The sequence below is a fragment of the Rhinolophus hipposideros genome (genome assembly GCF_964194185.1).
Source record: "Rhinolophus hipposideros genome assembly, chromosome: 10".
NCBI lineage: Eukaryota > Metazoa > Chordata > Mammalia > Chiroptera > Rhinolophidae > Rhinolophus > Rhinolophus hipposideros.
Window position 1 is genome coordinate 6,025,436 of NC_138056.1, and position 20,485 is coordinate 6,045,920.

Consider the following 20,485-nt stretch of genomic DNA (forward strand, 5'->3'; position numbering starts at 1 on the left):
GGGCGGGGTCGGCCAGGGCAGTCAGCGGGGCGAGGCCTGGGCGCGGCGACGGAGCCGCATCAGGGGCGGGGTCCGGGCCCCCACCCCTGGCCCAGAACCGCTCCGAGGGGCCGAGCCGGCAGGCAGGCGCGGGGCACGGGCCAGGCACCCGACGGCGGCATCCAGAGGTGGGCGTGGGGTGGGTGGCCGGGAGGTGTAGACGACAGCTCCCCGGCTCCGGCCTGGGGAGAACCCCAGGACCCTGAGGTCCACTTCCGGGGTCACAGGTCACTCGCTCCGGGATCCGCGCTCGCCCCGCTTTTGCGGGAGCCGGCCCAAGGGGGAGGCCGGAAGAAGGAGCCGCGAGCCGCCAGCCTGCAGTGGCGCATGCGCCCGATGGGTTCAGTTGGGACCCGGAAAAGGAAAACCTGACGGCATGAATGCGCAAGCGCATGGAGGCGGTAGAGCGAAAAGCAGCGGGGGAGCTCTTTGGGCGTGCGCAGAGTCCAGGTCTAGGGGAAGAGACGACCTAAGAGGTAGAAGCGCTTGAGCGCATGCGCACACCTAGGCGTTGCCAATTTAGCGAAAACCACTGGGCGGAACCAAAGGGATAGTTGAGTGGCCATTGGGTAATTCAGCGGAGTTAATTGGCGGAAAGCTCTCCCAATGAGTTACAGAAGGTGGGGAAAAGGATGGAGGCGTGAACTCCCCAGGACCACAGAGAGAGTTCATCGCCACCGGAGCACGCCCCTACTGGTGCGCCCTGTTAGTGTTGAATGTCAAACGTCACGAGCGTCTGTCGCCCGGAGCGGCCTCTACTTCCGGGTCAGAGCTCAGATTTGTAGTGCTGAGAGCGACCCTCCAGAACAGGCGGGAATAGTCGAAATAGGATAGCGTCGTTTTTCTTAAAGTGACAGGCTCTAAGCAAGTGGGGTCAACCCAGCGGTTGTGAGGAAGACTTAGCTATTCTGAAATCCAATCACTGGGCAACAGTCTCAGGTTTCCGCCCACTGGGGAAGGGGCATGAAGAAGTGGATTGTTTCCCAGGGGAGGGGAAAAGAAGAACCTTAGACAAGCCGTTGCAAGAGTTTGAGGTGCAGCGAGTTCCATCCTCAGCAGTTCCATCCTCCAATCTCCCGCACCCTCATCCCACTAGCTCTGCAAAGCAGAGCTTCTGGTCCCCATTTCAGATATGAAGAGAATGAGGCGCAGAGAGGACGGGTCACACAGCTCTGCAACTTCGAAACCAAGACCAGACTCGGGGTTGCTCCACTCCTAAGACAAGTTTTTCACCCAGTTTTGCCGATGCGGATGTAGAGGGTGGTGGTGGCACGTCCTTAGCAAAGAACAACCTCGACCCTAAGCCCGCTGTGATGGGGGGTTCGCGGTACCCTTCCCCTCATTCTGCCCCTCCTCGCCCGCCTACCAGGGAACTCCCGAGGCTCAGCCGCCTGCAGCCTCTGAGAGGGGAGCGGTGCTACAAGCTCGCGTCATCTGATGCTGTTTCCTGCAGGAGGGAGAAGAGCGGAAAAAAGTGAAACTCCACCCTCCACCTCTGCCTCCCGCCCCCGGGGCCAAAGTACAAAGGGAGGAGGAAGAAGGGAACGGGGGTTGGAGCGGTCTGGCCAAGGGAGCTGGGCCTGGAAGGGGCGGCTCGACTCAACTAAGGACACTTCAGCCAGCGCTGCGCAAAAAGACCCAACCGAAGTCCAGGCGCTGCCCCTCTCTGGCCCCACCTTTCACTTGGCGGGTGCTGGAGCCAGGCTCCCAAGACTGATCTGGGACTGAGGCACACCCCGGCCCTTCGGAACTGGCAATGGTGAGACACCGGAGACCTCGGGGTCCCATCCCCCGAGCCTGACCACACTGCCCTGGGTGGCCCTCCTCTAGAAGCTGGAGATGCAGCGGGCCAGGAGGCCACACTCCTGGCTCCCCAGAGAGGCGTGGGTCTGGGGCTGAGGGCCAAGGCCCGGATGCCCAGATTCTGGGACTAGGGCCTCGCCAGCCAGCAGGGGTGGGGACCAGGGGCACCCAGGGAAGGTCCCCCACACGCCCCAACGCCGGCTCCCAGCCATGGAGCCCTTGAAGAACCTCTTCCTCAAGAGCCCGCTGGGGTCATGGAACAGCGGTGGCAGTGGGGGCGGCGGGGGCAGCGGCGGAGGCTGGCCAGAGGGGTCCCCGAAAGCAGCAGCTTATGCCAACCCCGTGTGGACAGCCTTGTTTGACTACGAGCCCAATGGGAAAGACGAGCTGGCCCTGCGGAAGGGCGACCGTGTGGAGGTGCTGTCCCGGGATGCAGCCATCTCAGGCGATGAGGGCTGGTGGGCGGGCCAGGTGGGCGGCCAGGTAGGCATCTTTCCATCCAACTATGTGTCTCGGGGCGGCCCGCCCCCCTGCGAGGTGGCCAGCTTCCAGGAGCTGCGGCTGGAAGAGGTGATAGGCATTGGTGGCTTCGGCAAGGTCTACCGCGGAAGTTGGCGAGGTGAGCTGGTGGCCGTAAAGGCAGCTCGACAGGACCCCGATGAGGACATCAGCGTGACAGCTGAGAGCGTGCGCCAGGAAGCCCGGCTTTTCGCCATGCTGGCACACCCCAACATCATTGCCCTCAAGGCCGTGTGCCTGGAGGAACCCAATCTGTGCCTCGTGATGGAGTATGCAGCTGGTGGGCCCCTCAGCCGTGCCCTGGCTGGGCGGCGTGTGCCCCCCCACGTGCTGGTCAACTGGGCTGTGCAAATTGCCCGTGGGATGCATTACCTGCACTGTGAGGCCCTGGTGCCCGTCATCCACAGAGACCTCAAGTCCAACAACAGTGAGTTGTGGGGAGCATGGTTGGAGGGTGGCGTGGCCTAAGCACACACATATTGCCTACTCTCAGCTGAGCCTACCTGGGGATCTACTAGAGGCCGGAGCTCTTGCCCTAAGGGAGTCCCAATTGGCTGGGATCTCCACTGTCCCCAGAGCAGAAGTCCCAGACACCAAACAGAGTCCTTCATGCCCCAGCCCCAGAAGTCCTTGGCCCCAACTCACAGATGCCAAGTTAAAAAATTGGGATCTCTCAGGTGGGCCATAAGTACCCTGCCTAACCATGGCTACCACCTTAAGGAAGCAGGGCGCTGGATCCTGGCACTCCTCATCTTCCCCTCCCCTAAAGTTCGCACTTGTGCTGTTGATTCTCTGCACTCCCCTCCATTTGTGATGGGCAGCTCCTTCAGAACAGACTTCTCCGAAGGGAAAGCCCCCCCACCATGGTGGTTGTGGTGGTCCAGGCTGGGGCCTGGGCTGGAATTCTGGCCCCACCTCTCCCCCGGGTGGTTATTTCAATTCAGAGCCTCAGTTTCAGACTCTGTATTAAGGGAGTAACAGGGGAGGGGGGTGGGAATGGCTTAATGGACCAGGCAAGCCCTGGTGTATGATGCTAACACACAGTGGGTCCTCAAGCGTGGGTGTGGGCATTTGAGGGTTAGATCACCAAAAGGGCCGCACCTGGAATCAGCATTTGGGGTGGGCGTGGTGGAGCTATGGCAGACTCAAGCAGGGAAGCACTCCATCTCTAACCATTTCAGGCCCCACACAGTGCTCAGCATGAGCCCAAGACAAGGAGTGACAGTTTCAGAGGCCTTCCGAAAACAGGCAGGCTTCCCACCAGGCCAAAAGCAGTGAGCGTTCAGAGAGGCACCCAGTTGGATAGCCAGGCAGGGCCTGACAAGAGCAAAGGCCAAGAGGCAGGACCCACCACAGTAGTGGGGATGTGGGCCTTCTGGGGCCCTGGGGGCAGGCTATAGAGCAAAAGGAAGTCCAGGAGGGGCCAGTGGAGTTACTGGAGAGGACTGAGCAGCTCTTGGAAGGGGGAGCATGGATATTTTGAGCCTCCTGGCCTGGGCTGACCATGGACAAGGGATCTAGGGGTAGTAGAACACCAGAACCCAGTGATGTCCAAGTCCTTGCTAGGACTGGAGAGGCCGGGGGATGTCTGCCAACCACCCCACCCACTATCATAGGGGGCAGTTTCCACCTCTCAGCCTCATTTCTGGGTTCTAGCCATCTAGGTACCCCCATTCCCTGCCTCAGCCTGAGGGGGATTCCCCGAAGGCCCCAGGGGGAGGGGACTCCGTCTTCTGTTTTTCCTCCAGTTTTCTTTCCAGAGAAAATGGAACAATAGCCCAGGCCCCTGCTCCCCACCCTCCCCACAGCTTCCTGCGTTTCCTGCTGCCCCTGAGCCGGCTTCCTGCCCCTGCTCCAGCCTCTGCTCCCTCCCCAACCCAGCTGCCTGCAGGGGAGGAAAGAGCTGGGGGTGGGGGTTGTTTGTGGGAGAGGAAGGAGCCAGGGATTGCGCCCCTACTCTCCTCCAGTTCCCCTGCTTCCCTCCCAGAGTCTGGGTGGTGGTGAAGGGCAGGGAGGGTGCCCTCAGCCTTCCTGAGCCTGGCCTCCCACCTTGTAGGCCCAAGTTCTAGGCCTGGGGTGCTGTCTGCGGCATTGGGGGGGATGTCCCTGGACTGGGGGGGCGCAGGCAGGAAACAATGGCATGATTTTCCTGGACAATGGGGGCCTTGTGAGGAAGCCTGACAGGGAGAGGAGGGGGAATTCTCCAGGCCCACGAGTCACAGGACTGACCAGCCAGCCCGGCCTGGGCCTGACCTCCCCCAATTCTCCCCCAAAGAACCCCCCCAGTTGGAGACCTGGGCCAGGCCCCCAGAAAGGAGAAGTAGGGACCATGGGAAGGAAGCGGAAGAGGTGTGAGCTGCCTAGGCCACTCCCGAGGCCCACAGAGGCTAGCCTGGGAGGGGGCTGAGGGCCAGGTTTTTTTCTGAGGCCAGGGAGCCCCTAAGGAGCCACTGAGAGGGGAATCTCCAGCCCCCTCTTCGGGGTGGCCCTGACTGCCCATCCCAAAGGTCTACGTCAGACACCAGAAGAGCAACTTGGCTTGGGACAAATTCAGGGCATTTAGAGAAAAACGGGGGGTGCAGAGGACAGGACGAGGCTTTGCAGGTGTCAGGTCGAGCTGGGAGTGGGAGGTGGCAGAAAGGCCACCAGCACAAAGAAGTCCCGAGACTTTGGGTGTTACCTGGGCCTCAAATTACCTGACCAAAAAGAGGAGGCTGGCCTCCCATCCTGAAATGCTGGTGCAGAAAGTGCTTCACTAGTTTGTGAGGTACCATACTCGTATGTGACAGGGAGCAGCAAGGGTTGGTCTTCAAGAGGGCGGGTGGGTCCTGGCACCAGAAGAGGTAGGAGTCCCTCCTCAGCCCCAGCACACAGACCCCTTTGCCTGGTCCCATTCCAGCCACCTGCCCCTAGCCTGTTGCACTTGTTTTTGGGAATGAGCTCTGTAGGGTTTACTAAATGGTCCAGTTCTGAGCCTCCAGCAGCCAGGCCAGAGACTGTAACGAAGCTTGAAGTTGTAATAGATGGAGTAGGTCTACAGAGAGATGTTAGTGAGCAGCAGAATCTTTAGGACAACTGGCATTTAGCATGTTCATGCTAGGTGTCAGACCCTGTGCTAAGGCTTTAAAAACTGTGATTTCGAGAAAAAAAAAAAGTGTGATTTTATATAATATTCAAGACAATCCTCTGAGGTGACTTTTGTTGTCATCTTCAGCTTTTCAGCTGTTCACGACTGAGCCCCAGTTTGGCTCAGAGGAGAGAGTGGATTGCAGGATCATTTTCTGAGTTAGGAGAAATGGCAGGCACAGTGGAATGATAAGGTAGTTGTTGAGGGTGTATGGACATCAGGTAGGGCAGCTGGTGGTCAGTTGAATTGACTTGTGGCCTAGAGATGCCAATGGGTGGCTGGCACCTGGGACATGCCAAGACAGCCTGGGGGCAGTGGGCCGAGGTTGAGGAGAGGCAAGCTCTGAGGAATACCAGAATCGAAAGGGCTGAGGGTAGGGGAGGCCCTGAAGGAAACAGCAGAAGCAGCCAAAGGCCCCGGCTGCCAAGGACAGCAGGGAAGTGTTGGGCAGCAGTGCCAGATGCCCCCCGCAAGGCCCAAAGAGCTTGGCCAGCAGTAGGATCAGTTGTGGTTTTAGGCATGGAAAAGTGAATACCCTGCTTCTGCCACCTCTTCTGAGAAGTCTTCTCTGACTCACCGGGCTGTGTCAGGTGCTAGGGCCCGCCCCTTACCGAGTGGCATGCTGGTACTCCACCCCCAGTACACTGTGCTGCCCCCATTACAGTGCTGTCACCTGGGCAGGAGAGCTGAGAGGTGTGCTCTGAAATGACACGTGTTCAGCAACGTAATTGGCTTGGATGTCACTTCTCTACAGTGCGGTCATCCATAACCAGAAAAGAAGAGAGGCCCTTTCAGATCCTTGATGATTCTATGACTTTGTCCTCTTTCTATTCCTCTGAAACTTCTCTCATTTGAGCCATGTTTTTTCCTGATGAGAGATTTGCAAGTTGCTGCTTCTCCTCTCTGTATGGTGGCGCCTTTTGGGTCAAAGCCATGAGCCCCTGCCAAGTCTGACCATCCACTCCTACGTTTATCCCAAACTCTTCCTTTCTGGCCAAGAACCATCACTTTCTTAGACACCCCCTTTCTCTTAACATCCAGCTACATTAATAGTTATCCTTTGGAGTCTTCCTCTCCACTGGGAGTGGCTGTTCTAGCCACAATGCGATACGGGCAGCAGGGGCCTGTGGTTACCTGTTGGGTCTCCTTTCCAAAGGGTTTTCTCCTGCTCCCCACCCGGAGAGAGGTTCTGATTCACAATCCTGTCTCAACAAAATGACAAAACACAGGTTTCTCTTGAAATTAAAGCCACAAAGCTTGAAAGGCTGCCATATTGCCGGTTTCTATTCAATGCAGTATTAGGAGAAAGTTATAGGAGTGGGTTTGGAACCACACAGACTACGTTGGAATCTCTGCTTTATTTATATATGGCGTTGGCCAATTCATTTTCTTGCTCAGTTTCTTCATCTAATAATGTCTACCTCACAGATTTTTGTGTGTGTGAGTGCTAGAACTGAGTGTAAAAATGCCTGGTCTCTAGTAGTCCCTCTGTAAACATTTCCCAGCATTGTTATTTTTGTCTGATTCTATTCCATCGCCAGCTGTGAGCTCCTCAGGGCAAGACCACCTCAGTGTCCCCAGTAGCCAGCCAGGATATCTGTCAGATGACAGTTTGCTGCCTGCTCCTCCCTTGACCCTACCACCTGAGCCTAGAGCACCCACAATCCTGCCCCTCTTCTTCCCCAGTTCTGCTGCTGCAGCCCATTGAGGGTGACGACATGGAGCACAAGACCCTGAAGATCACTGACTTCGGCCTGGCCCGCGAGTGGCACAAAACCACACAAATGAGTGCTGCTGGCACCTATGCCTGGATGGCTCCAGAAGTTATCAAGGCCTCCACCTTCTCTAAGGGCAGCGATGTCTGGAGGTGCGGCCTGGGTGGAGGCTAGACAGGCTAGCTGTGGGGCTGCAGAAGGCAGAGGTGGCTGCCAAAAATCTAGTGCTCAACAGACAGGTGGAGCCTAGCGGGAGGGACCCAAACCATTTAGTTCTTGGTTGCTTTGGGGTGAAATGGCAATGAGTGAGTAGAGGAGGGGACACAGACCCTTTGTCTCACCCACAGCTTTGGAGTGCTGCTGTGGGAACTACTGACTGGGGAGGTGCCCTACCGTGGCATCGACTGTCTTGCTGTGGCCTATGGAGTGGCTGTTAACAAGCTTACACTGCCCATCCCATCCACCTGCCCGGAGCCCTTCGCACAGCTCATGGCCGGTAAGGGAATGGCACGGGTGGGTGAGGGCCAGAGCTCCTTAGCCTTAGACACAGCCACCCAGAGACCCCTTCTAATTTTGTCCCCCCTTCATGCTGTGTCCCCAGACTGCTGGGCGCAGGACCCCCACCGCAGGCCCGACTTCGCCTCCATCCTGCAGCAGTTGGAGGCGCTAGAGGCGCAGGTCCTGCGGGAAATGCCGCGGGACTCCTTCCATTCCATGCAGGAAGGCTGGAAGCGTGAGATCCAAGGCCTCTTCGATGAGCTGCGGGCCAAAGAAAAGGTGGGAGGAGTCAGAGTCCCAGGGTCCCAGGGTCCCAGGGTTGGAAGGAGGTGCCGCGAAGGGCTGTCTCCCCGGTCTCCATTGGGCAGAGAATGGGAGCGGGCGCCAGTGTCCGTACTGGACTGACCCTACTGCCTTCTCTGTCGGGGGCACAGGAACTACTGAGCCGCGAGGAGGAGTTGACCCGTGCCGCGCGCGAGCAGCGGTCACAGGCAGAGCAGCTGCGGCGGCGCGAGCACCTGCTAGCTCAGTGGGAGCTGGAGGTGTTTGAACGCGAGCTGACGCTGCTGCTGCAGCAGGTGGACCGCGAGCGGCCGCACGTGCGCCGCCGCCGCGGCACCTTCAAGCGCAGCAAGCTCCGCGCGCGGGACGGCGGCGAGCGCATCAGCATGCCACTCGGTAAGGGGCGGGCCCCAGCACGCCGCCCGCCATTGGCTGCGTGGACGGAGGGGTGGGGTCAAGCGTACTTGCTGGCCGCACTGGGATTGGTTTATGGTGTTGGTGGGCGGGTCCGTGAGCTGAAGGTTGGAAGGGGTGGGACTAGAAGTATTTTGTCTGTGGGAGGGTTCTGGCGGAAATATTTGCATGCCGGCCTGGGAGTGGCTGCGGCCGGGAGGGGCGGGGCTCGTGGAAGTTCTGGGAAGGCCCAGGGACCTAGCAGGCAAGCTCCCGGGAATCCCCCACTCTGCCGCGCTTCTCCAGCGATGGAGTCCAGGCGGTCCGCTTTCCTTACCGAGAGGCTGGCCCCAGTCACATAGCCACCGTGTCGGGCCCGGTCCCTACACTGCCTACGAGCCGGCCGACGGTCCTTGCAGGTTGGGATCATTGCTCTCCACCACAAACCTGCACCTTACTTCCTTCCCAAACCCAGACTTCAAACACCGCATCACTGTGCAGGCCTCGCCGGGCCTGGACCGGAGGAGAAACGTCTTCGAGGTCGGAGCTGGGGACTCACCCACCTTTCCCCGGTTCCGGGCCATCCAGTGTAAGAAACCTCGCCTCCCTGTACCCTTCCCTTAATCCTTATCCGTCTGTCCAACTTGGTCCTTGGCGGTGAATCCACCCACCATGTCCTCTTCCTGCCAGCCTCCGGTCTTCCTCTCCTATCAGTCTAAACTGCTACCTCTGAGTTCCCCAAGCAGCATTTCTTTTACTAATTTTTTAAAGTCAAATAATTGTATAACACTAGCATTTTCTAATTGTGTGACCACTCGTTTTTCTAAATGTTATTGCTAATATTAACTTAATTCTTCACAATAACTCCGTGAGTTAACTATCATTACCAAGTAAATCAGAAAAGTGAAAAAACTAACTTGCCTAACATTACACAGCTAATAAAAATTTAAACCCAGACAGTTTGCTACAGTGTCTGTACTAACTACTAAGCAGCAAATGCCAGCTGAAGGACTAAATGAGATGCCCCACCTTATTGCCAGCCCCAGGACCCAAACCCACCCACCCTGCCCCAATTCTGTTCAGTTCTCTGTGGCCCAAAGTCCACCTTTGGAACGGACTGGGGCCCAGCCTGTTCCCATCCTCTTAAGACGTTGCCAATAGAGCCTAACTATCATCATGGGGGAGGACAGAATCAGGGCTTTTGACCTCAGCTCAGATTCCATCGGTTTCCCTCCACAGTGGAGCCTGCAGAACCAGGCCAGGCATGGGGCCGCCAGTCCCCCCGACGTCAGGAGGACTCAAGCAATGGAGAGCGGCGAGCATGCTGGGCCTGGGGTCCCAGTTCCCCCAAGCCTGGGGAAACCCAGAATGGGAGGTGAGTGCCTGAGTGCCCCCAACCCCAGCAGCATCTGCCTCCCAACAGTCCTGAGATTCATAAAGCACAACTCCCCTCCCATCCTGTAACCAGGAGAAGGTCCCGCATGGACGAAGCCACCTGGTACCTGGATTCAGATGATTCATCCCCCTTAGGATCTCCTTCCACACCCCCAACACTCAATGGTGAGTGACCTTGTCACCCCTCAGCTGCACTCCTTGCTGTTGGTACTATAGGAAGGCTACCAGAAGCCAGCAGGCCCAGCAACGCCAGTCCTAGATTCCAGGTCTGACCTTTAGGCTCATGACTGAGCTGGATACAGCCCAAGCCTCAGGGAGCCCAGAGTCTGGTCCCCCTCCGTCAGGCCTGGCCTGCAAGAGGGCTCTTTCCTGGCCCTGTGACAGCCACTGTGCCCTCAGCAGGCTCCAGGGAAGGAAGGAAGGAAGATGGAATGGCATCCCCCCATTTGGGACACAGGGGAAGCTGGGCTTATAGAGGAGAAGGAAACTGCCGATGTGGGGTGTAGACAGACAAGTGGCTGCCACACTGTACTTCTCAGAGTCCCTTCTAAGGAGCTTGTAGGTGGAGAAGGGGATAAGAAAGCTGAGCAGGTGGGAATCCAGGGCCCATTATCACTTCATCTGGGGTAGTTCTGGGCTTTTCTTTTCTCTGTGGTAATAACAGGACTTACTATGTGCCTGGCATTCCATCTAAGCAACAACCCTGTGAGGGAGATGCTGTTATTATCCCCATTGTAGAGATGAGGAGACAGGCTCCAAGAGGTGAAGTAACGTACCTAAAGCCCCATGCTAAAGATTTGAACCCAGAGAGACTGACTCCTGTGCTCACGGTGAGCTTCCTCAGAAGCTTTCATGTGGAAAACAGTTTTTCACATGCAAACTGCTTGGGAAGCTAGGGAGTCAGGTAGAGAGCAAGGCTCCCATGCCCGAGGGATAAGGGCTCAGCTCAACATTGCCCAGCATTGGCAGAGGCTAGAAAGTTGCAGCCTCCCTTGCCCATGGGTCTCTTCAGAGCCCCCAGCTACACCTGCTTCTCACAGCCAGAACACAGCATCTGGCTTAGCGCTGTCAGGCTAGAGTCCTATTCAGGAAACGGTTCAGACTCTCTCCTCTCACTCCACCCAGCACATCTCCTCCACCATTAGCTGAGCTACATTTGGTAGTAATCACAACAGCTAACATTTATTGGGTCCCTCCTATGTGCCAGGCAATGCCATGAGGTGGGTAATATTAATAGCTCCGTTTTTATAGAGGAAGACACTGAGGCACAGAGAGGTTGAGTGGTTTGATGAAGGGCACACAGTAGAGCAGGGATTTGAACCAGGTCTGACTCCAGAGGCAGAGCCTTCGGCCCGCATGTGCAGCACCATTTTCTACTCCAGCAGTTGCACTGCCCCAAGCTGGCTGTGCCGCAGGGATTAAACTGAGACTTGGGAGGCTAAGAGGCCTGCTTGGATTCATCTGCTCTAGAATGTACCAGGCCAGAGGGTCAATGGAGAACTTGAGGTGCTGCCAACCCAGGTGTGTAGGTGGAAGCAGCCCGATAATGTTCTGCAGATCCCTTTGGCCTTGCCTTCCCTGAGTAATTGGGCAGGGACCCAAGGACCTGGATCCCATCCTTCTCAAGCTTGCCACCTTACCTAAAAGGACATCACCTGCCCCAGCTCAGCTGCTAGCTGAGCACTGGGTTCCCCTCGTGTAAGCCCACATTCCAGTCGCCAACTTGGGCCCATGAGAGTGCACGACCATGACCTCCCAGCTGTCCAGAATCAGAAGCCTGGCTGAGAATCAAAGAAGATCCTGTGAGATTGTCCCAGGCATAAGCCATGCCACTGAGGAGCCCCGTCTCCCACTCCCATCCCCACCTGGATGTCCCAGCCCCCGGGGAACTGGTTGCAGTGAGTTGCATATTGGTGGATGTAGTCGGGCCAGACTGACAGAAATTGCCCTGGAGCTGGTGACTACGACATGGCCATGTCTTCTCCGTGAGGCCCTAGGGAAGTGAGTTTACCTTCATCCCTGGGTCAAGAATGGTTGTGCTGCTCTCTCCTAAACAGCTGGGTTGCCAACTCTCAGTGCCAGGAAACTTAGAGGCAGATTAAACCCTTGCTCAGTTACCTTGGGCAAGTCACTTACCTCTCGGAACCTCAGTCTCTCGGGCCATCGACTGCAGGAACTTCTTCCCACTCTCATTTTATGTACTGACCTCCATCTTCATTTAGCTTTGTCCCATTTTTCTTGCCTATCTGAAACATGTTTTTCCCATTCTATTTAAACTCAATATAAATAATCAGTTTCTTTCCCTGTAAAACGGAGTAAAAACAATCACCTTATGTGGTTGTTGCAAGGATTCTAAGAATGGATTCTCCCATCAAATATGTATTGATGCATTTTATGAGCCAAGCATCAGAGTGTTAGAGATCAACACTGCCCTGACCTTGGAGAGGGCCTAGTCTGGAGGATGAGGCAGACCCATAAATAAGTACGGTGGAAGCACTCAGTGAAGAGGGCAAGGGCTGCATGAGGCGTAACATGAGCAATAACTTCATAGGTTGGGGGCATTCTGGGAAGGCTTCTAAAAGAGGAATAAACTCTTGATTTTCTCTACACTCAACTCACTTCTGACACCAAATGTGTGAGATTGTTCCCCACCCTGACCAATTCTCCAACACCAGCTGGGTGTCCTACAATTCAGTTCAGTTCCAACACTATTTATCTGGCAATAGTGTAACTGGTTAGTTACCTGGACCCCCCAGGTTAGGGTCTTAGTCCCCCCAAGACTGCTCCCACTTCAGATGCCATTCACAAGTCCAGGTGGTCATCCGTGCTTCTGACCAACTGGCTATAAATAAGTGGTTCCCATCAGCCCCTGCTCAGGTTTGATAATTTGCAAGAATAGATCACAGAACTCAGGAAAACAGCTTACTTACTAGATTACCAGTTCATTATAAAGGATACAAATCGAGAATAACCAGATCGAAAAGATGCATTGGGCAGGGGATTCAGGAAGGGGCACGGGGGCGACAATGCCCTCTCCAAACACACCACTTTCCCAGCACTCAGATGAGTTTACTAACCTGGAAGTTCTCCAAACCCCTTCAGCTAAGGTTTTTATGGGGGCTTCGTTAGGTGACTGTGATTGCTGGATGAATTGACCATTGGTGATTGAACTCAATCTCTAGCCCCTCCCCTTCCTGGAGCGGGTTGGGGCTGAAAGTTCCAGCCTCTAATCACATGGTTGGTTCCTTTGGCAACCAGACCCCATCCCTAGGGGCTTTCCAAAAGTCACCTCATTAATATGAAGTCAGGTGCTGTTAAAAGGGGCTTGTCATGAATAAAAAAAGACAATCCTTTCACTTCTATCTCTCTATCACTTGGAATATTCCAAGGGTTTTAGGAGCTCTGTACCAGGAATGAGAGGAAGACCAAATATGTTTCTTATTATAAATCACAATATCAAGCTTCACAGAGGAGGTGACATCTGAGCTGTGTGTTGATGGGTGGGAGAGGTGTGCTGGGAATAGTGTGCACAGGCAGGAGGCTCCCAGACCTGAGGAAGAGGAAGCCTGGCTGGGACTTAGTGGGGTGTCAAGACCCAGGGAGTGACAGGCGGGGCCAGGCTGTCCTCCTGGGTTTGTGAAGCCCAGTGCAGCTCCAGTATATTGGTCAGTGGATGATTGTGAAATGAATGAGTGAATGAAGCTAGAAAAACAGTCAGGAGCCAATTCAGGAAGGACCTGGAAATTATGGGGAGTTTTTATGCAGAGACCTGTCTCAAGAGGTAGAGACACTGGGTAAGGGTTGTGACTGAGAATGGGACCCCCACCCCCCCTCAGCCAAGTCCTGGTTCATAGTAGAAGCTCATTTTTCCCAGCCTTGCATTTCTTCCTCTTGACATACAGCCCAGTGCCCACTCCAGGCAGGCCCACTCCATGCCTGGCCCAAAGAAGAAGGGGAAGGTAGTAGGGGCGAGACTGGGGAGGGCTTTGAAAGCCCAGCCAAGGAGTTTGGACTTTCATCTAGTGGAAGTGAAGAGCCACGGCAAGTTCTAGAGCCAAAGAGAACCTGACAAAATTGGGGTTTGTGGGAGGCCATCATAGACACTCCCTACCTCCTCAATGATGGGCTCCCTAGGCCCACAGGTAGGACACAGATGTCCTGAAATCCAGAGCAGAGTCTGGTTGGGAAATGGTAGAGAGCAAAGGCTCTGTTGGCCCTTCCTGGAGTGAGGCCAGCTCCACCCCTTACTGGCTACACAGCGCTTAACCTCTCCGAACCTAGAACCCCTGAGGCATGAGGCTCAGACAACATAATGCCCCTAAATCATTCAACTGGGACCTGGCACAAATAACTGACCCGAGCCTCAGTTTCCTCATTTCTGTAATGGGGACAGTGAGTGTCTCTGGGGCCATGGTGTACATTGGAGTTGACCTGCGTGCCCCATATAAGCTACCTTATCTGGAGCGGGGGGCGGGGGGGGGGCAGGCAGGCAGAGGGGCCAGGTTCTGCCCAGCCAGGATGGAGGGCCATAGGGCACCAGTTCCAGTCCTGTCCCTGGGGCCTTGCAGATGTTCCCTGCTGGCCATGGAGGTTACTGCAGCCCACTGTGATCTGGACTCAGCTTGCCTCCTGGTGGACCCCCTTTCCTGCCCCTACCTCCCCATCTCTGGGCTCCAGGGCACCTGCCTGCCTCCCAGGCTTGGGAGGTTCCTTGGCCAGCACTGTCCTCTGGAAGGCCAGAATGTGTGTATGTGATGGAGGCATCGTGGGCCTGGTCAGGGAAGGTGTGGGGAGAACTCAGTCCTTATTCTGGGGCCACGGAGGGAACCCTACCTTAAGATGGCCTAACCTGTGCCCTGCCCCGGCCACCAGGTAACCCCCCGCGGCCGAGCCCGGAGCCAGAGGAGTCTCGGCGGCCGGCTGTGGCAGAACGCGGTAGCGGTTCCGGGACGCCCAAGCTGATCCAGCGCGCGCTGTTGCGTGGCACCGCCCTGCTCGCCTCGCTGGGCCTCGGCCGCGACCTGCAGCCGCCCGGGGGCCCCGGCCGCGAGCGTGGGGACCCCTCACCAGTGGCCCCCGCACCGCAGCCCACTCCATCCCCCGCCGAGCCTCCTCCAGCCCCGCTCATCCGCTTCTCCCTCAAGACACCGGTCGCCCCCACCCTCCGGTTGAGCCCCGATGCTCCGGGCCCGCCCACCTCCACACCCCTGCTGCTGGAGCTGGGTGGCCCCACTGGCCAACCGTCAGCCAAGAGCCCCCGGCGCGAGGAAGAGAGGCGTGGTGAGTGGCCAGCTGCATGCTTGTCAGTGATGGAGAGGAGGGGCTGGTGGGGACATGCATGGCAGTGAGGCTCGGTCACAGTAGCCGGGACGCTGAGCACGCATGTAGGGAACGGAGTTCTAAGGTCAGCCACCCAGTGGTCAGGGGTGGGTTGGTTCCGGGCCAGGCTGGTGGTGAGAAAATAGAAGTAATAATTATGATAGCAGACTCCTACTGGTTGCTTACTTGTGCCAGGTTCCTGATACTTCAGACGATTGTCTCATTTATCATAAGAACTCTGTGAACTAGCTGCTCTTGTTAGACTCTCTTTTCCATGAGGAAATTTAAGACACAGCTAGGACTCGTGGCTCCCCACTAGTAAGTGGCAGAGCTGGGATCCAAGCCCAAGCCTGTCTACTCCAGAGGCCTCGCTTTTAAACACTACATAGTATCAGGTGCACCATGGAGCATAAGGGACCATGGAAGTTAGGAGTCAAGTAGCTCACTGTGTAGATGGGGAAACTGAGGCCCATAGCAGGGCAGTGCCTCCCAGGGACACCCAGGAATAAGTAAGTGGCTGCCTGACCCTGTGTCCCTCCCTCACCCTTCATAGGAAGCACTGTCTCACCCCCACCAGGGATATCCCGCTCCGCTCCTGGCACCCCGGGCACCCCACGCTCACCACCCCTGGGCCTCATCAGCCGACCTCGGCCCTCACCCCTTCGCAGCCGAATCGACCCGTGGAGCTTTGTGTCAGCTGGACCACGGCCTTCGCCTCTGCCCTCACCACAGCCTGCGCCCCGCCGGGCACCCTGGACCTTGTTCCCAGACTCGGACCCCTTCTGGGACTCTCCACCTGCCAACCCCTTCCGGGGGGGCCCTCAGGACTGCAGGGCGCAGACCAAAGACACAAGTGCCCAGGCCCCATGGATGCCGGAGGCAGGGCCTTGAGTGGGCCGGGCTGCTCCCCCACGCTCCAGCTGCCCTAGATGGGCCACAGCATACACTGGAACAGGAGCTGGGCAAGCCTCTGTAGCTGCCTTGGTTTCCCCCAGGGACCCCGCCCCCTTTGGGGGTCAGGAACACTACACTGCACAGGAAGCCTTCACACTGGATGGGGGGCCTGCACCCCCCACACACCTGCAACCTGTGGGTCCCCCCCCGACTTACCTGCCCCCCTGGGGCCCGACACTGTACCCAGCTGGTTGGGAGGACCATAGCCTGTCTCAGGGAATTGCCCCCAGGGGTAGTGCCGGGAGGAGGGGAGGTGCGAGGGAGAGGGGCTGGCCTCAGCTGTCACCAGCACTTTTGACCAAGTCCTGTTACTGTGGCCCCCGCCCCAGGGCTTAGCGCCTGGACCCCCCTACTCTGGGGGTCATCTGGGGCGGGGGTTCTCTGGGTGCCTTCTGCTGCCCCGGCCAGGGTTGGGGCCTCGGCCTCAGGATCCAATGAAGCCAAATAAACTCCTCAAGCTGTCTCCCCAAGCATAGCCTGTCACCTTTCTTGGAGGTAACCAGGGACCCAAGCCACCACATGACCCTGGTGACCTCATGCCCCCAGAACAATGGGCCTGGGCTTAGGCTTTGCACCACACCCCTCTCCTGGGGTCAAGTCCACTAGCCTCAGTCGGGCATTGAAGGCCCTTGTCAGCCTCCCTGCACCCACACGCACTGGCCTTACCTACCTCTCCACCCTTGCCAGGCCTTTCCCACTATTTCAAGCAACTCTTCACCCTGATTCATCCTGCTGCCAGATGGTCCCTGCTTAGCCTCAGGGCCAGCTGCGATGTTACCTCCCCTGGGACTCTGGCTCCCAGCCAGGGCAGCCCGCTGAACTCAGGAACCCACAGCTCTCTGGGCAGCATCTTGTGGGGGGAGTGTTGGGTGTGTCTCTATCCCTGGGCTGGACACAGGAGTGACCCACCCGGCCACCTGGCTCCACTCACAGTTCCCTTACTGCCATGGGATTCTACGGTTTATGGGAATCCTAGTCCAGGCTCCTCTGCCCCCGCCCCCTTCCCCGGCATGCTCCATGGCAGACAGGTTTACTGTGTAGCCAGCGTTCAGCAGTGTGGGACTCGGGAGGGCAGGGCACAAAGGGCCCAGGGCCCTCTGCATACTCAACCGCCTAACACACCCGTCTGCACCAGACCCATCCCAAATCCCACATTCCTCTCCCACTGTGCTTTCCATCCAGGACCCCTACAGTAACACCCCCATAGGTCCCCTGGGGCACACTTGCCTTCCAGGTCCTGCATCCTTAACCCCTTGCTCTCCCCCCACAGCCAGTCCTGTTCCTTTCGCATCCAAGCTCTTTCCCTCAACTGGCCTTTTATCCCCCAGCTGAAATGTCACTCCCAGGGAAGCCTTCCCAATGACAGTTCTCTCCCATTAGCCAAAGGTTTCCTTTAGGGAGCAAATGACAAGGTGAACATGTCATGTTTCCTTGCTAACAAGTTTCTTGCGTGAACACTAGGAGGGAAGGGACCTGTGTCTGTCCTCAAGCCCCTGCTGAGGGGATGAATGGAGTACATGACTGAGTGTGTCCTTGAAAAAACTACCAGTGTGATTTGGAGCCAGTCACTTACCTCTCTGGGCCTCACCTTCCTCCACCCAGCCCTCACCACCCCAGCTTCAGGAGATTAGCGAAATAATAGCTCCAGAAACTGGGAGGAGTGACCCCACTCCCTTCAAGCCTAAACTGTCTCCTCTCCTCAATCCACACACCCCAGCTGTGCGCCAGGCTTCTCTCCCTCTCAGCCACCTACACAGACAGCACCTCCCCCCAGCCCCACCCATCAGCCCCTCCCAGGTGCCTGCGGTGGAGCAGCCAGCTCCCAGAGCACCTCAGACTCCCTGGCAGCACACCATGTGGGGTCTAAGGCCCTGGGCCCGATATGGGCTACTGGTCATGGCTCACCTGCTGGCCCTGGGGCTTGGAGCGGTGGTGTTCCAGGCCCTGGAGGGGCCACCAGCACTTCAGCTCCAGGCCAAACTCAGGACCGAGTTGGTCACTTTCCAGGCGGAGTACAGAGCCTGCCTGCCACCCGGGGCACTAGACGAGCTGCTGGGCACCGCCCTGATAGCCCAGGCCCATGGGGTCTCCAGCCTGGGCAATGGCTCCGAGGCCAGGAACTGGGATCTGCCCTCAGCCCTGCTCTTCACTACCAGCATCCTCACCACCACGGGTAAGGCCGCCAGGCGGCCGGGCAGGAGGGGGCTCCTGAGGCCATGGCTCCCTGGGATCCCTGGGAGTGCAGCTCTTCCCCCAGCCCCAAAGTGCCAGACAGAGCTCAGGCCTTATTAGGCCTGACATCACAGCTGGGGCTCTCCACACCAACACACCCTAACTGGTACCTCAACTTCAGCTGCCAGGAAGGGTGTGACCTCCCCAGCCCCACCCCCAGGCACCCTTTGATACCCAGGAGAGGTGCTGAGACCCCATGGGCTTGAGGTGAGGCAGGGAACAAATTATGGGATGGCTTCTTGGATGGAGGGAAATGAATTAACCCGGGGAGTACAGATTAGGACCACAACTCAAGAGGAAGTGTAAGGAAGTCTCCTAGGGGAGGAAGTCCTGATGAGATGTTAGCTAAGGCAAGAAGACACAGAGATGAGGGATGAAAGAATTCCTGGCAGAGGAAGCATTGTGGGAAGGCCCAAGGAAATAAAGTAATGGGACCCACAGCCCTAGGGGGATTTTGTCTGGCAAAGTCTCTATATATTTTTTTAAATTAAAGTGTTTTCCAACTTCTTTTGGAAAAATCCAAAAATCTATTTTCACTGAGCCCGAATCCCTGCAAGGCCAAATACTGGCTGGAGTGGAACAGGGCCTGCACATGCGCTCCAGTCCACCCCACTTCCCACCCCTCCTTCTTGTCTCACATCTGGCTCCTCTAGGCATTTGAGTTTATAACCTCTGGACTAGCTGATCCTGTTCTCCCTGCCTTTGCACATGCTCTTTTGGCTTGAGTGCCCTCTCTCATGCACGCCGCCTCTTTTGCAGCTTTGATGTCAAGGGTCTTGACTGACTTTCCTATCTTCCCCACCAAATGGCAGGGCCTGAGCAGACTTGGATTCCAGTGCAAGGCCCAGCACACAGGATAACTAGATGCACCTTTGGGGAATGAAAGAGTAGGTGATGTTCTGCCCAGGGGAAGTGGGCAGAACTGAGGAATCTCAGAAAGCCAGGCTCCCTCTGGGGCAGGACAGCAGTTCTCAGAATTGTCCCAGTTGGAAGAGGACTGAGGGCAGACTGTCTCTTTTCTTTCATTTTCCAGAAAATAAGAATAGCCCAGAGGGGTTAAGGGACTTGTCCAAGACCCCCAGAGTGAGCAGAGCCACAGAACACGGACCTGAACAGTTCTGGGCATCTCAGACACTAGAGGGCAGCCTTCTGCTGAATCGATGTTGGGGGAAGTGGGGACCCTAGTAGGCATTCCACTCAAGTGCTCATTATCCACTGTCTCTCCCTTCTCCAGGTTATGGCCACATGGCCCCGTTATCCGCAGGTGGAAAGGCCTTCTGTGTGGTCTACGCAGCGTTGGGGCTGCCAGCCTCCTTAGCACTTGTGGCCACACTGCGTCACTGCCTATTGCCTCTGCTCAGCTGCCCGTTTGCCTGGGTAGCTGTCCGCTGGCAGCTGGCACCGGCCAGGGCTGCGCTGCTGCAGGCAGCTGGACTGGGACTGCTAGTAGCTGGTACCTTCGTGCTGCTACCAGCACTGGTTCTGTGGGGTCTACAGGGCAACTACAGCCTGCTGGAGGCCATCTACTTCTGCTTCAGCTCGCTCAGCACCATTGGTCTGGGGGACCTGCTGCCTGGTCACGGCCGTGACCTGCATCCAGCGCTTTACCATCTTGGCCAGATCGCACTTCTCAGTGAGTCCAGCTCCAAGGAGCATCAGGGAGAGAGGAGGGATGAGGAGATTGGACTACAACTCCCATAAACCCGTGGGGTGGGGGTGGGGGGCTGAGCCTCACAGATGGAGGGATCCTGCCTGGGGTGTGGTGTGGTATTTGTAGTTGAAATAACCCAGGTGGCAGTGTTAAGAGAATTGTGAGTGGCATCAGGTGCCAGGGTGAATCACCAGGCTGGGAGCAGGGAGCATCATCAGCACCCCAGAGCTGCCCTCGCAACCTCTCCCCCCCAGGTTACTTGCTCTTGGGGCTCCTGGCCATGCTGCTGGCTGTGGAGACATTCTCGGAGCTGCCACAGGTCCATGCCATGGTGAAGTTCTTCGGGTCCAGTGGTCCTTTGACCACCGAGGACCAAGGTGGCATCCTAGGCCAGGACGAACTGTCTTTGAGCACCCTGCCCCCCTCAACCACAACCCCAGCACAAGCCCCAGCTTGCTGACAGGTGTCAGGTGATGAAGCTGAACTCCTTTCAGGTGGAGACGCCTGAGGAGGAAGCCTCTAGAGTCGGGAGGAGAGGGATGGAAGTGAGCACCTCAG

General features: G+C 57.0%; 2 protein-coding genes across 3 annotated transcripts; both read left to right on the forward strand.

Moving 5' to 3' along the window:
- Positions 1 to 1,566: 1,566 nt before the first annotated feature.
- MAP3K11 (mitogen-activated protein kinase kinase kinase 11) lies at positions 1,567 to 16,512 on the forward strand. Of its 2 annotated transcripts, none has more exons than XM_081063015.1 (10): positions 1,567 to 2,788; positions 7,175 to 7,355; positions 7,551 to 7,699; positions 7,805 to 7,980; positions 8,136 to 8,379; positions 8,852 to 8,965; positions 9,616 to 9,751; positions 9,845 to 9,936; positions 14,644 to 15,051; positions 15,644 to 16,512. In XM_081063015.1, the coding sequence occupies exons 1-10, from the start codon at positions 2,053 to 2,055 to the stop codon at positions 15,979 to 15,981; spliced, it is 2,574 nt and encodes an 857-aa protein (XP_080919141.1). In that variant the 5' UTR covers positions 1,567 to 2,052; the 3' UTR covers positions 15,982 to 16,512. The 2 variants fall into 2 exon arrangements, with proteins under 2 accessions (XP_080919141.1, XP_080919142.1); XM_081063016.1 differs by having other exon boundaries at positions 15,668 to 16,512.
- Positions 16,513 to 17,898: 1,386 nt separating this feature from the next.
- KCNK7 (potassium two pore domain channel subfamily K member 7) lies at positions 17,899 to 20,387 on the forward strand (the record flags this gene model as incomplete). Its single annotated transcript, XM_081062229.1, has 3 exons — positions 17,899 to 18,217; positions 19,511 to 19,909; positions 20,182 to 20,387. 3 exons carry the CDS (start codon positions 17,899 to 17,901, stop codon positions 20,385 to 20,387), a joined length of 924 nt encoding a protein of 307 aa, XP_080918355.1.
- Between the last annotated feature and the right edge of the window lie 98 nt (positions 20,388 to 20,485).